At 45.2% G+C, this 14,478-nt stretch overlaps 1 protein-coding gene across 1 annotated transcript; it reads right to left on the bottom strand.

The window, feature by feature from the left end:
* Positions 1 to 1,543: 1,543 nt before the first annotated feature.
* Positions 1,544 to 14,063, bottom strand: LOC123484470 (diacylglycerol lipase-alpha-like; the record flags this gene model as incomplete). The annotated part of the gene is made up of 9 exons (XM_045214851.1): positions 1,544 to 4,252; positions 5,416 to 5,588; positions 9,051 to 9,188; positions 11,937 to 12,071; positions 12,104 to 12,141; positions 12,280 to 12,352; positions 12,446 to 12,518; positions 13,505 to 13,647; positions 13,982 to 14,063. Coding segments are annotated over 9 exons (1,927 nt in total), but the record flags the coding sequence as incomplete, so codon positions are not given.
* Between the last annotated feature and the right edge of the window lie 415 nt (positions 14,064 to 14,478).

Genomic DNA, 14,478 nt, shown 5'->3' with positions numbered 1-14,478 from the left:
GTTTAACCAGCGAGCACAGACCTAGATTTGATCAGTAAACTTACCTTCACGCTTGACCGATGAGAAGTCGATCCCAAACGGTTAATTCATACCTCTTCTTAGCTAAGCGGCAATCCAATAATGTATACTTTTAATACTTTTTAACGTTAGGTAGCTAGCTAATAAAACTATGTTGATGTTATCGTGTCGATGATGTGATTTCCGGAAGTGGAACTCTTCTTCGCCTGTCCGAAACCCGTATGATACTCTGCATGCACTGGCTATAGTGCCACCTACTAAGGCGGAGTATCATCACAACCACCCAGTAGCGTTCAGATTTCTTTCACAAGGTGTGTTGTTTTTCTCCACTGAATTAATTATTCTGTGAATGGATAGCTATAACCTGGCATGAAATAGCTATATACTGGGTCCATTAGTATACAATTAACAAAATATTACTTTATAATTTACATGTGAATATTTACTTGAATGTGCAATCAATGGAAGCATTATGTCAGACATCCAGATAGGGCCTACATCATTTCAAACTAAAGCCAGCTGACATTTGGGCAGTTATGCAAGTTGCTACCAATGTTTTCCCACTATTCTCCCACTGCATAACCACCATTATGGTAGGCCTATCTAGCTCAAAATGTGCAGCCTGTTGAGAGGTTAGCAAATAGAAATGACGTTGAAAAAAGTTCAAAGTAATTTCTTTCAAATTGGTTTTGCTTTATTCCATTACAGGCAGTGAGGGGTGGCGGGGGTTAAATACATTCTCAATCTGGGACAGGAAGGGAAGGGTAGCAAACCAGGTCAACATGGACAAGACATCATTGAATTATTTATCTTTCAACACAGACCAATTTCTAAATCAGTTTTTATCAATTCTGTTAAATTCTGCCAATAATCTGTCATATAGATCTTTCTCACTAAATAGATTCCTTTTTTTATACATTTGTACTTTTTATATATATGTCAATATTGTTATAGATTTGTAATATACCTGTTATCGCAATACAGTTATTTTCTACCTTATTCTATTTTCATTTAATCTATTTTTTTTATTTTTTATACAAAGACAGGAAACAAGACATCTGCATATAAATAATGACACAAAGAAGACAGTGCTGTACATGTCATGGAGAAAAGGTACTGTGGCAACTTCCTATGGTGTTGCTGATATAGCCTACACTGGGCCGTGACCCACTGCAGCAAAGCTATTTCACACTGGTTGCTCAATACTGTGCTGGCAAAGTAGAGACTGCTGTGAGAGCATGGATTTGTGTGGTGTCAAACTGTAATCTGGCCACAGAGTGAGGCCTGTTGAGTGAAACCACAGCAAAGTAATTTCTAAGAGTACAGCTTCTATAGGTCACCACAGTGACCCCTTCAGAATGGCTGTATTGTATCAGAGGTCACTGTAATGACCCCACTTCCTATTATAGAGTCTGTCTCTCTGCCATCACCATGGCAGCTAGTGGAGGCTGCTGAGGGGAGGACAGCTCGTGTAACGGCTGCGAACATGGAATCAAACACATAGAAACTATGTGTTTGATACCATTCCACTAATTCCGCTCCAACCATTACCACGAGCCCGTCCTCCCCAATTAAGGTGCCACCAACCTCCTGTGATGTTGACACCCATTACTTTTTCACTTGGACAGAGATATTTTCCCACAGAGATATTCCCTTATTTTGAGAGAGTCGGCTGAAATTAATCAGACTTTCCCAACAACTGAAAGCGAACTCATTGAAAGCAAACCAAACTGTTACAAGAGTAATAATAAGGATAATAATACCATCAATAATAGCAATAATAGTAAGAAACAGTAATAAATAATGTAGTATGTTTGATCCAACCAATACAACCCAACTGATATTAAAATATGTTTGCCACATATTTTAGTAAAATGTAGTGAAAGTGGGCACTACAACCCATCCAGTTCAACCCCAATATGCTTGAGATTAACCAGTTTAAAGGGAAACAAAGACTTAGAAGTCATTGACATAATTGTGTACCTCAGCAAGACCCCTTTAAGAGGAATGATCTCCTACAGTGCATATCATGGTTTTTTTAATAGCATAATTGGCTTGGTACAAACAGTTGGAGAGAGACATGTTGTGGGAGATATGTGCCATGGCAGTATTGTAGGGATAGCTTCCTCATTCTCTTCAGGGCGTTTTAACACAGTTTGAACGGGAATAGACTGATTGGCTTTTAAAGGGAGCGATACCAAAATGTATCTTCTTCCTCTCTGAGTTAAACTTGAAACCTGTATCTTTTTTTTGTGTGAGTGTACATTTTGCAGTATTTCACAAACAGAAACAATATCACATCTTATAAATACATTTGGCAATACATTATTTGGCAAAAAGGGGGCAAATTGTGCATTTTGATGTGTGTTAGATGGTCGGCATGTTAGTAAGAGTTGCTGACTGACGAGTGATTTCTGTAAAAAAAAATGGATACTACCTTTCTCATGCTATAAAAGACAACCAAAGACCAAAAACCACATTCTTAACATGTCACAATCACTGTTTTAAGACACATTAATTCTCTATGATCTACACTCCTTCTCTTCCACACTGTCATTTCCTGATAGACCTGAGAAACAAACCATAACGTCTTCTCTCTCTCTTTCCTCTCTATTGTTCAGCATCTGTCTCTTTTTTTTTTACTTTCCTGATATTAAAGATGAATAAGCTTTAGGAGCTGATAAGGGAGGAGGGTAAGTTAATTGTGGTTATGTGCCAATGCAAGCCCTACCTAGTGTCTAACTCCTCCTCATCCCTGTTCAGTTGTCTCCCATTTGATAAAGTCACGTCACTGCATGGCTGTAATGCTACCATGTGTTGATGTGAGTGAGATAGTGTGTGTTGGAATGACAGTCAGTGGTGAGGCTATTCACCCCAAAGCAGCACAGGCCCCTGGCATGCAGACAGAGATTCAAATGTATTATTACAATAGTAGTGAAAATGCTATACACAGCTTTTGACACCTGAAAATGGAACAAGAGTTTTTAATCTCAGTCTTATTCATTATGGTCTGCCATGTCATGTCTTTGTAAGGTACTGTAACAGCATAGCAGATTGCATTCCATCGCATGCATGTTCAGTGATACTTTAATATCAGATAGATGCAGCAACAAAATAAGGAAAGAGGAGAGAGAAAGAGTCATGGAGAGACTGAGTGGGCCACTATACCATAGACGCCAGTGAGTTTTCTTCAGGGTGGGGACAGGGAGTGGAGGTTCGTAGTGAGTGCGTGGGAGGAGGTGCTCCGTCGGCGGGAGAGAGGTCATTGAGCTCACCAGAGGAAGAAAGAGGGAATGAGGGTGAGAGGGAGATGCCAGAGGAAGGGTCAGCAGATCCAGCAAAGGTACGGGGGGGCTTGGGGACCAGGTTAGGCTCCATTGTGGCCCGAGCCAGAAGCTGTGTTTCGTCCCCCTCTGTTCTTCCCCTGGACCCTCTCCTGACCATCGACCCCCGACCGGACTCAGACTCCCCGTCAGACAACTCCAGAGGCGGTGAGCCACTGCCATCCAGCCTGAAGAGAGAGTCCAGGTACTGTGCAAACTCCAGCACTGCCTGACTAGGGTTGCCGTTGGACAGCTGGGCTGGAGGAGTGGAGGAGGAGGGCTGTGACTCTCCTGTCTCGGTTTCCCATCCTTCTCCCTCTACTCCCTCCTCCTCCCCATGGCTGATCTGTGGGCTGAGGGGAGCATTAGGGGTGCTGCCCGGGCTGTAAACGCCAGGCATTTGATGGCATGGGGCGGCACAAGGCTCTTTTTGTGTGAAAGGCTGACCTATAACACTCTGGGCCAGTGGTGCTGGGGAGTGGTAGCCGCTGTAGTGCGGAGTGGAAGGGGAGAGGCGCATGGGGTAGTCTGGGGTGGAGCCGGACCCCAGAGGAGTGAAGTAAGGTCCTGCCTCTCCCAGCTCGTGCTCTGGGGTGGCCTGGTAGAGGCAGTCGGCAGCCAGCAGCTCAGTGCGGGAGCTGAGAGAGGGGTTCTCCTCAGGGATGGGTGCATTCATTTGGAAGGGGAGGCACCCCAGCATGGGCGAGCCCCTGAGTGCAGCTGAGGAGCGTCGGGAGTCCAGGCTGTAGAGGGACTCAGCGTCTGACAGGCTCTCCATCACGGCCAGGGGGGCGTGGCGGTCCCTCAGCTCCACAGTAAGGCGCTCCCTGGCCCCCCGCAGAACCACTGGCACTGGGGGAGGGGGGCACTCCGCAAAGCCATCCAGTGATATCTCAGAGCGAGCACAGGAACTGAGAGGAGGAAAGGAGGGGAAGAGGAGGAGAGCAAAGGAAAGGGGGAGATTGGAGGAAGGAAGGGTGGGGTAACAGATTCCCCAAATAGAGAAACAATTGTTTTAAAAAATGGGTCCGTCACAAGAGAAACATGATGTAATGAAATCAAAATAGGATAGAAATAAAATGGAGGCAGAAATGGGAAGGGGTCAAAGTAAGAAAAAAGTATAATATGGTAGGAATAATACAAGATGGATGAGAGTAAAGAAAGGGGGTATTAGAGATAGTAGAGATGACAGAGTGATAGAGGAGAGGGGTTGGAGCACAGAGGTAGGAGAGGGGGATAAATTGTTAAGGTTAGGGTTACACTTCACAATCACTAACAGGACAATAGACTACTTCTGTTCTACAGGGGCTAAATCAGAGGGGGGCGAGGGGGGAACTGTGTACGACCATACGTTTCCACTGATCTGGAGTCAGACCAATGACTGTGGGTCAGAGAGCGAGGAGCGTGCATGGGAGAAAGGTACAGTGGTAAGAGTTAATGCTGTCATGCTTTGCTTCTATCTGAACACATAGAAGAACAAACTTTGAAGGTACATTCTTGCAGACTCTTGCACATAACATACAGGCGACTGCCAAAATAAAGGAAACAACAACATAAAGTGTCTTAATAAGGCATTGGGCCACCATGAGCTGCCAGAACAGCTTCAATGCACCTTGGCATAGATTCTACAAGTGTCTGGAACTCTATTGGAGGGATGCAACACAATTCTTCCACGAGAAATTCCATCATTGGCTCTTTTGTTGATGGTGGTGGAAAACACTGTCTCAGGAGCCACTCCAGAATCTCCCATAAGTGTTCAATTGGATTGAGATCTGGTGACAGTCGGCCATGGCATAATTGTTTTCATGCTCATCAACCATTCAGTGGATAGGGGCATTGTCATCCTATGGGGGCAGAGCCATGGTAGCCAAAATATTGTAAAAAACAGGAACCACACGTGTGGAAGCACCTGCTTTCAATATACTTTGAATCCTTAATTTACTCAAGTATTTCCATTATTTTGGCAGTTACCTGTACAAATGTATGAGATTTTGACTATACACAGTCAGTCATACATTTTTCCAATCTCTGCCATGACCCTCCCACAGCTCCACACATATCCCAGTGGACTAACCGAACGCTGCTGTTCCTGCGGTGTTTGGTGGTTGGGGTGGGCTGCTGGGAGGCAGGAGGGGGGGCGGCTGCCATGAAGATGGTCTCTGGGTTCAGGTCCACCTCGGTTGGGCTCACCATTACCTTAGCAGCCGACAGCAGGGCCGTCTTCCCTTTGTTATAGTTCTCCAGCACCTGTCAATAATACGATAGGAGGAGGAGCAGTCAATTTACTGCCACCAGCATTGTAGACATTATGGACTGATGATTTAGAGGCTCTGGAAGGACTGAAGAAGAAGAAAGAGGGAGAGCAGTAACAGTGAACAAAGGCTAAGGTGATCAATAAGGAGAATTTAAAGTGCTGTAGAACTGGAATTGCCTGTAATATGTAATTGACATCAGCAAGAACAATGGATTGACAGGTAGCTGTACAGGAAAAAGTGAATGTTAAAGATTATTGAAAACAAGGCATTAGAGACAAGTCAACACTGTGTCAAGTGAAGGGAAAGATTAAGGTCAGAAACACTAAGTCCATCCACCCTCATTTGTTTAAGCATGGTACTTGAATACTGAACAAACCTGGACAGCACAGGCAAACACCAAACCCGAGTAGATACCAAAGTCATGCACTATACCCCTGGATACAAATCTCACACAGATTAGACCTTCACCTTCCATGTTGCTGCACAAGTATTCCATAATATGTAGGCCTATGCCAGATGTATGTGTGGTGTGTGTACACCCTAAGTAGGTTATTCATATAAACTGATGAAAAGACAAGAGAGCACAGACAACAGTTACTACATTCATGGTAATCACGTCACCACACAGTTAAATATATTATGTCTTTAATGAGTTAAAACACAAAATGAAAAAAAGCATGATTCAAAACATACAATATCATTAATACATAAGAAAACATTTGGATCCATGCAATTGTTTTTTAACACATTGTGACATGGAATACAACATTACAATATGAAAATGACAAATGGCTATAATGAACATGAAAAAATTATAATGGAGTTAACACTGAACAAACATGCATGGTATTGGTATGAAAGCTATGTGTAACAGGAAGAGATGGACAGAGAAGGATGTGAGTAAAAAACAGTTAGCTAAATGATGGGTGTCAATCAGCTTATAAAAAACTAAATGAAGGACAGTACTTTTCTGGATGACTATGGTACATACTGAGAACCAGGCAAAAGCTCAATAAGGCAGCAAGCAGCATGACCTTAATATTTCCATAGCAACAACAATAGAAAAACACATCCCCACCACCCCAGCAGAACCATAGGGGATACAATCTCACATCTGAACAGAAACAAAGCCACCAAGACCAAATACTGTAAAACACATCAGTAGGTGCATCTCCAACAGTGCTCAGAGTGCTCTCCCACCACCCACAGTGCAAAGCAGTACCGGGGCAGTACTGTTCTGCCTCCTTAACGCCATGACCAGTGCTTGACTTGGACTGAAATAGGTGCCGGTAATCATTTTGAGTGCTGGTACTGTTTACATTTAGGTGCAGGAGCTCCACAGTACTTGTGAGCTAGGAAAAGGAGCTCAAGCAGTAGAACATTTGAGGTGCAGGTATTCAGCTCTGGTGAGCTACTGCCCAAGTCAAGCACTGCCCATGACTAATAGACAAGCACGTCCTCCCTCTTTTTAACAAACACATTGAGATAGAGTATTAAGCCAATTTATCTTTTGACAAATTACATCAATGAATTTAGCATAAACGAGGGCTAGCTTAGTGCTCCATCATCTCACTAATATAAAGTCAACTGGTCTGATTGGTGGGGGGTTATTTCAGGCTGGTCAATATGTACAAGTAGTCATCACTGTCAGGTAACAGGCTACTCTAATCTAATATAAAACCAGACCATTAGAATCTATTTGATATGACAACACGGTCTACAGTAGCCTGGTTGCCGGTCTGTTTGTGCCATCATGCCAACTGTGGGGGAACTGTGGGGGAATCAGAGGACTCAGAGAAGCTTAGCACGTCCTCCTTACTCAGGACACCTTGAGCTGCCAATTAAGAACAGCAGGAGGCCACAAGGAATAATGAGGAGGGGTTAGTGTTGGAGAAATGGGGGTAACCATGGAAACCTCACTGCATCTAGAGAGAAAAGTGTGCGTTAGTAAGTAGGGTGTGTGGTGGTTTCTCAAGCTAGAGCGAAGAGCTAAGAGTAAGACAGGGTTTGTAAGACTGAAGAGGCAGAGGGGGACTGTGAGCTGGAAAGGAGAGGTAGAGGCTGTAACATTACACCAGAGGATTTGGGATAGGTAGTGGGAGGGTGGTGGATGGTGTATTTGAAGAGTCTACTTAGGGGGGATGTAGGGGTATTGGATAGTACAGGTTCAGAGTGGGTTGGTGGTAGGGTACTGCAGGGAACACCTGTAAGAGGAGTAGAGGGGGTCCGTCTGTCATGATTGTGGGGGGAAGGGTAGGTCTGTTTGGAGGGTACTTGAGGGGAAGAGAGTGGGTGTGACACAGAGGTGTAGAGGACAAGTCCGTTTTCTGAGTTGAGGGGCCATTCGACAATTGGGAGATAGAGGGTTGGTCTATGTGGGAGATAGCGGGTTGGTCTATGTGGGAGATAGCGGGTTGGTCTATGTGGGAGATAGCGGGTTGGTCTATGAGGGAGATAGCGGGTTGGTCTATGTGGGGAGGTATTTGATGGTTCAGTGGGGGAAAGACTATCTATAAGAGGAGGGGTAGAGTGAAGCTGTGTTTGGGGAACAGATGGGGTATCGGTAAGGGGGGGGGTAGATGGCAGCTCTATTTTGGGGGTAGAGGGACAATCTGAAAGAGAAGAGGGAGAGGAAAGGTCTTTGTGGGTATCAGAATATGTATTTGAAAGAGGAGAGAAACAGAGTGGGTCTTTCTTGGTATCAGAAGAGCTATCTGAAAGAGGAGAGGTAGAGAGTGAGTCTTTGTGGGTGTTAGAGGAGGTATCTGAAAGCAGAGGGGTAGAGGGCAGCTCTGTTTCAGAGGTTATGACTCACCACAGTGCTGGCTGGTTGGCCCTCATCCTCCATCTCCACTGGCTCTGCCTCTGCCTGCTCAGAACTGAGACCAAATGGTTCCAGTACCTGCAGAGACATCATAAGTATCACACAGACATACAAACACACAACTGCAGTTTCAATCACACAACACCATGCTTACACCAATACCCCCCACACAGAGTACAACTCCAACACTAATGCAGTTCCATCAGAGGAACCTCAGTATAGCCTAAGCATGTGCCTATGGAGCAGACCAGACAGAACATCCAGCACACCGTCAGTGAACAGCACCTTCCCCAGCTACAGCACTAGAGCAGCACAAGAAAACATGAGGTTAGTTCTAACTATTAATTGAAAACATACAATTGTTAGGAAAGCTTTTACAGACAGAAACCCACAAAAACATCCATACATAGAACATTCATCCAGTGTCGTCACCTGCCAACTCAGAGTATGAATGATGTTTGATTCATTGATATTTCCCTCAGTGCATTTCACCAGTGCCCCGCTACCTTATTCTGTCACCTTCTCCAACAGAGCATCTCATTTTATCTACAGGAAACCTCCACTCATCCCATCCAACACCCAAAGGAAACCCAGACAGACATGTACAGTGTATATATTATATCCACAGACCTTGTTGAGTCCCTCCATCACCATGTGAGGCATGTGCTCATTTAGCATGGCAGGGGAGATGATAACCTCGTTGAAAGACTTGTTATCCCCCCAGAGAGCTGAGTAGGTGGGCTCCTCCTGTCCACAGCTACACACAGAGGGGGGGTTGGAGAAGTGTCAGCTAACTTATATACGCAGCAAAAATGAGTATGCATGCACATTTATACCAGTAGTAATGTCTGAGTAAAGCCAGCCTTTTCCCTAGTACAGTTTCTTTCCAATCAGAGTAAAACATATCACACTAGATGTGTACTAAACTGATTGGTAGTATACACAGAAACAGTCTTCAGATGCGCCCCCAACATCAGTCAAATGGTGGTGAGTTCTGATCTTCCACTAGTGCCACGCAGTACCTTTCTAGACAATGTTCCGGACGGTAACTATAGATGTGCGATGTACCCAGTGAACTTCACAAACAAATGTACAATGTTCAATCACCCTATCATGGGAAAGGGCATTAAGATTAAGGGCATCATTACATGTTGTTTCACAAAAAATGTGATATACCTGATGAAGTGTATTTGTGGGTCTATGCTATGTAGCTAAAACAAAAGGAGACTCTGGAAAACAAGGACAGACAGAACACAGGAGTAATATCAGGACCCTTGACAGAGAGAAACCCTGTGGCTGTGCATTTCATGGAGGCTCGCCACAACATTAGCTCTTTGAGATACATTGCATCGAACATGTTAAGACTCCTAGGAGGGGCAGAGATACTGATAATCTATTATTGAGAAGAGAATTGTATTGGATTCACTGCTGTACCATGTTCTAGAGGTCTGAACCAAGAGTTTGATATCAGACCATTTCACATGAATATGTCACTTTTACTTAGATTTTTCTTGCCTTCCAGGTTACCCACTTGGTCATTTTGTAAATCATATAATATTTTCTGGAACCACTACATGTACCCATCTCATTGTTATTAAATTATTAGAGATACACAAATGTTTTTTGCACCCACCATGCGCCATGTGAGGTGAAATCTGAATATTTTTGGGATGGAGCACTCAGTTTGTTTGACCTGGACGAAGATCAGTTTCGCGGATCGAAACGCCTCAACAAAGTGGTGAATTGGGAGCTTTAGCAGCGTGCGGGCTTCTTGTTCTATACTAGTATTCTTTATTAGCCCAGTACCTATGTTTTTAAGACGAACCACAAACTTTTCTATGCATGCACATTTATATCAAAAAGTAATGTCTGAGTAAAGCTGGGCCTTTTTCCCTAGTATCAGTTTATTTCAATCAGCATGAAACATATCACACTAGAGGTGTACTAAACTGATTGGTAGTATACACTGCCCTCACCCACCTGGACAAAAAGGGAATGTATATGGGAGGATGCTGTCCATCGACTACGGCCGCCTGTCAATACCACTAAGCTCACCACAAAGCTCTCAGCCCTGGGACTGAACTCCTCTCTATGCAACTGGGTCCTGGACTTCCTGACAGGGCCGCCCGTCCAGGTGGTGAGGTAGGCAACATCACCTCCTTCACACTGAGTCCCCAACACGGAACCCCACATGGGTGCGTCCTCAGTCCTCTCCTGTACACCCCGCCTCGTGGCCTCACACAGCTCCAACTCCATCATCAAGTTCATCTGGCCGACACAACAGAGTAGTAGGCCTGATTACCAAACCAAGACGAGACGGCCTACAGAGAGGGAAGGTAGTTATTCTGACGGCTGGTGCCAGGTAAACAACCTCTCCCTCAACGTCAGCAAATCAAAGGAGCTGATTGTGGACTTCAGGAGGAATCCAGGCTGGGCACGCCCCATCCTCATCAACAGGGCCACCGTGGAGAAGGTCAAAAACATAAAGTTCCTCTCTGCGTAAAACATCTCCAAGGTGCTGAAATGGTCAAACCACACGGACACCCTGGTGAAGAAGGCACGACAGCGACTCTTCAAATTCAGGAGGCTGAAGAAATTTGGACTGTCCGAGCACCAGAGAGCATACTGTCAGGGGCTGTATTGGGCAGCCTGGTACGGCAACTCCACCGCCGCTGACCGCAAGGCTCTACAGAGGGTGGTATGCTCAGCCTGAACGCACCATCGGATGCACACTGACTGCCCTCCAGGACACCTAAAACACAAGGTGTCGAGGAAGGCCAAGACGATCGTCAGGGACCTCAGCCACTCGAGCCACTGCCTGTTCTCCTCGATTCACCACTCCGACGCGGGCAACATAGGATCACCGTGGCAAAACCTGACAGACTGGCCAACAGCTTCTACCCCCTGACCATCAAGCTGCTGAACAGCCACCACTAGTCAGCTACCTACTCCCCTGTCCCACTCCTGCCCCCGGACTTCCTACCCCCAGCGGACATTTTACCTCCCCTTCAATGGACATTTATCCACCCGCCCCTCCCTCCCCCACCCCCTCAACCCCCAAATGGACATTTATCCACCCGCCCTCCCTCCCTGCACCCCCTCGACCCCCAATGGACATTTATCCACCCGCCCCTCCCTCTCCTGCACCCCTCAACCCCCAATGGACATTTATCCTTGGTTACTCACTGGCCACTCTATGGACAAGTATCCTTGTTTAAACACTTCTAACTGCAGCAGCTGTATAGAATTTAAAACTAGCTGTAAATATGTGTATACATATATAGTATATGCTATCCTGTGATCTTTTTACCATTCCATTATTTTACTTTTTATTACTACTATATAGTATTACTACTATTATTATTTGTGTTATTGTTTGACCCACTTCTCTTGGGCCGCATTGCTTGGTCAAAGAGGATTCCACTGTACCCTGGAAAATTACATCTGCGACTCTGTGTATGTGACTAATAAACTTTATTGTGCCATCATTGTAATACCAGGCCTCTTACCGTATGTCTCTAAGGGGTGGTTGTGGACCACGTGGATGACCTTGCCCGGGGGGTAGAGGGGGGTGGAGGCTGACAGGGCGATGCTGAGATCACTGGGGTGCAGCCAGAGACGGGTGCTGGGGGCACGGGTGTCGGCCTGGGGCTGGGGGCCGGGTCGCCCACAGGCAGTTCGACTAGAATGCACTTAGTGCCCCCTGCAATGATCCTCCACTGGCAGAGAGATATCAGCAAAGTTACAACCTATACTGATAGGGGTTAGAGCATAGTGTTGATGCTTCTCATTTCTGTAGAATATACGGAGCTTGATCACACACACACTTTGCTATCTTATTAGAAATACATGCGCTACTTTGGCTTGTCGCTCTTCTGTAAAACTTCCAGCAGGTGGCGCGCAAACCCCATCCAGCTGAGAGAGACCAAATCCTAAGGAGAGACAAGCAGCAGAGAAATGAGTCCCAACTGCACACCATGACAGATATGATACTTGAGATCGAAAGGGGTTTCTACATAGATGGCATACCTTGGGACAAGGTCCTTTCCCAAAACGACAGAGGTGACAAACTCTTTGGAGTACCCCATGGCATCCTCACTGTAGAAACAACAAGACGAGAAGAAGAATGTCAGAGACACAAAAAAGAGAAAGAGGATGTAAAAAAGGAAGGGTGGGCTGAGAAAAACAATGTGTTTGTCTAGTAGAATGTGGTGTACTCTTCTCCTTCCCCGATTCTTCCCTCCGTCACCACTGACATTTTTTGCTGCTGAATTTCCAACCAGATTTTTTTCCACACAACAAAAATCACAACAGTCTGATTTCATTCCATCTGGCTAAATAATTCAACGCCTCCCCACAGCAAACGCCGATGTGTAGAGGCATCAAGGCGCCCAGCGACGAGTTGCCCTTCGATAAAATGCATCCAAGATCTCGACATCGGTGTTATAAAAGGGAATACATTTATATCGGATCTAATCGATATTAATAGAGATCAGAGACAAATGGGCTAGATCAAGAGTTACGACTGACAAATATGAAGAAGAAAAAGAGATCTCAGGCACAGAAATCCCTGGTGTATACGGAGATGGTGCTTCTGAGTTCCCTGCTTTATGCTATAGCCTAGAAACTGGAGGACTTGACAAAAGGCCTCTACCTCATTTGATCAGCACAGACAGTCTAGAAACCAGTTCTAACCACAAATTACCTCATCTCAGAACAGCACTGGACTGGCAGAGCACTGGAACATGTCATATGTTCACACACAACCTCTTTCACCATGATTTACATTGCAAATCCAGTTTGAGGGGACTGAAAGACACACATGGACATGTTACACAGTGATCTTAATCTGGTGAAGGTGGACGTTTCAGTGTCGAGTTTTGTATACTATAGGTCGCTTCTTTCCCAATGCAATTCCAGGCTGTATAAGCAATGGGATATGGATGTCTGATGCAAAGTTTTCTTGATCCGAGTAGGTCTTGGTGCTTCCTGTCCTGTTGCAATAGCTACAAGTGGCGACAAGCAATGGGCCGGGCAACTACATCTACCGTATAGTTGATGACAATGATGAAGGCCGCAGTTACCTCAGAAGGCCACCTGGTGGAGAGTAGGAGTAGCACTGCAGTGTGGGGTACAGGGGGCGGAGCAGGAAGGAAAGGATGGCTGCAGTACCAGCACCAAGGGAGTGTCCCACTATAACCAGGCCGCAGTGCATGGTTCCCTTACCCTGAGAAAAACCCTAGGATTAGACCTGTATATACACACACCCACCCTTCAACAAAATCTTCTATTTCTTCTAACGCTCTGTTCCCATGAAAGTGTTAGTTGGTGCAAACATGTATTACATTTCAACCAATATACACAAATCCTTTCTACACAGATTAGGATTATACGTGTATACACGCACACCCTTCAACAAAATCTTATATTTTCTTCTAAGGCTCTGTTCCCAGGAAAGTGTTAGTTATTCAAACATATTACATTTCAAACCAATATACACAAATCCTTTCTAACACACTCCACACAGTTTAGACATATCCACATATTCATCACTCATGTACCAAGTCTCTCCCAAAGGCTTGTGACAAGATCATTTCCTGCTCCAGTTTCTTCTTAATGTACTCTGGCTGAGTAAACCATCCCCTGAGACAGGAAGATAAGAAGGGAGGGAATAGGGGGAAGAGAGAGAGAGAGAGGGAGAGGCAGACTGTTACATCTCCATTAATCTTTGCTTCTTTCAGCCTCTTCATTCAGTTATTTTTAATATCCACTCATTTTACATTATGAACCATTCCACTTTTGAGAGGTGAAATGGCCCCTGTGCTTTGGGAGCACATTAGACTAATAAACTTGGGGATGGCTTGTAACAGAGGGTGAAGAGACACCCAAGGGAACCTCTGATTGGACTAGGTTTGGCTGGGTGAATGTGAGTCATTCTGACCTCGTGGCCCAACCAGTTTCCAGGTGCTCCTCCACTGGCAGACAGCCAGAGTCCCCTGTGAGATCAGGGTCAGGGCATCCTAACACACACACACACACACACAAAACATGTTCTGAT

This window comes from Coregonus clupeaformis, unplaced genomic scaffold (assembly GCF_020615455.1).
Source record: "Coregonus clupeaformis isolate EN_2021a unplaced genomic scaffold, ASM2061545v1 scaf0325, whole genome shotgun sequence".
Lineage (NCBI taxonomy): Eukaryota > Metazoa > Chordata > Actinopteri > Salmoniformes > Salmonidae > Coregonus > Coregonus clupeaformis.
This window is presented reverse-complemented; position numbering and strand designations above follow the sequence as displayed.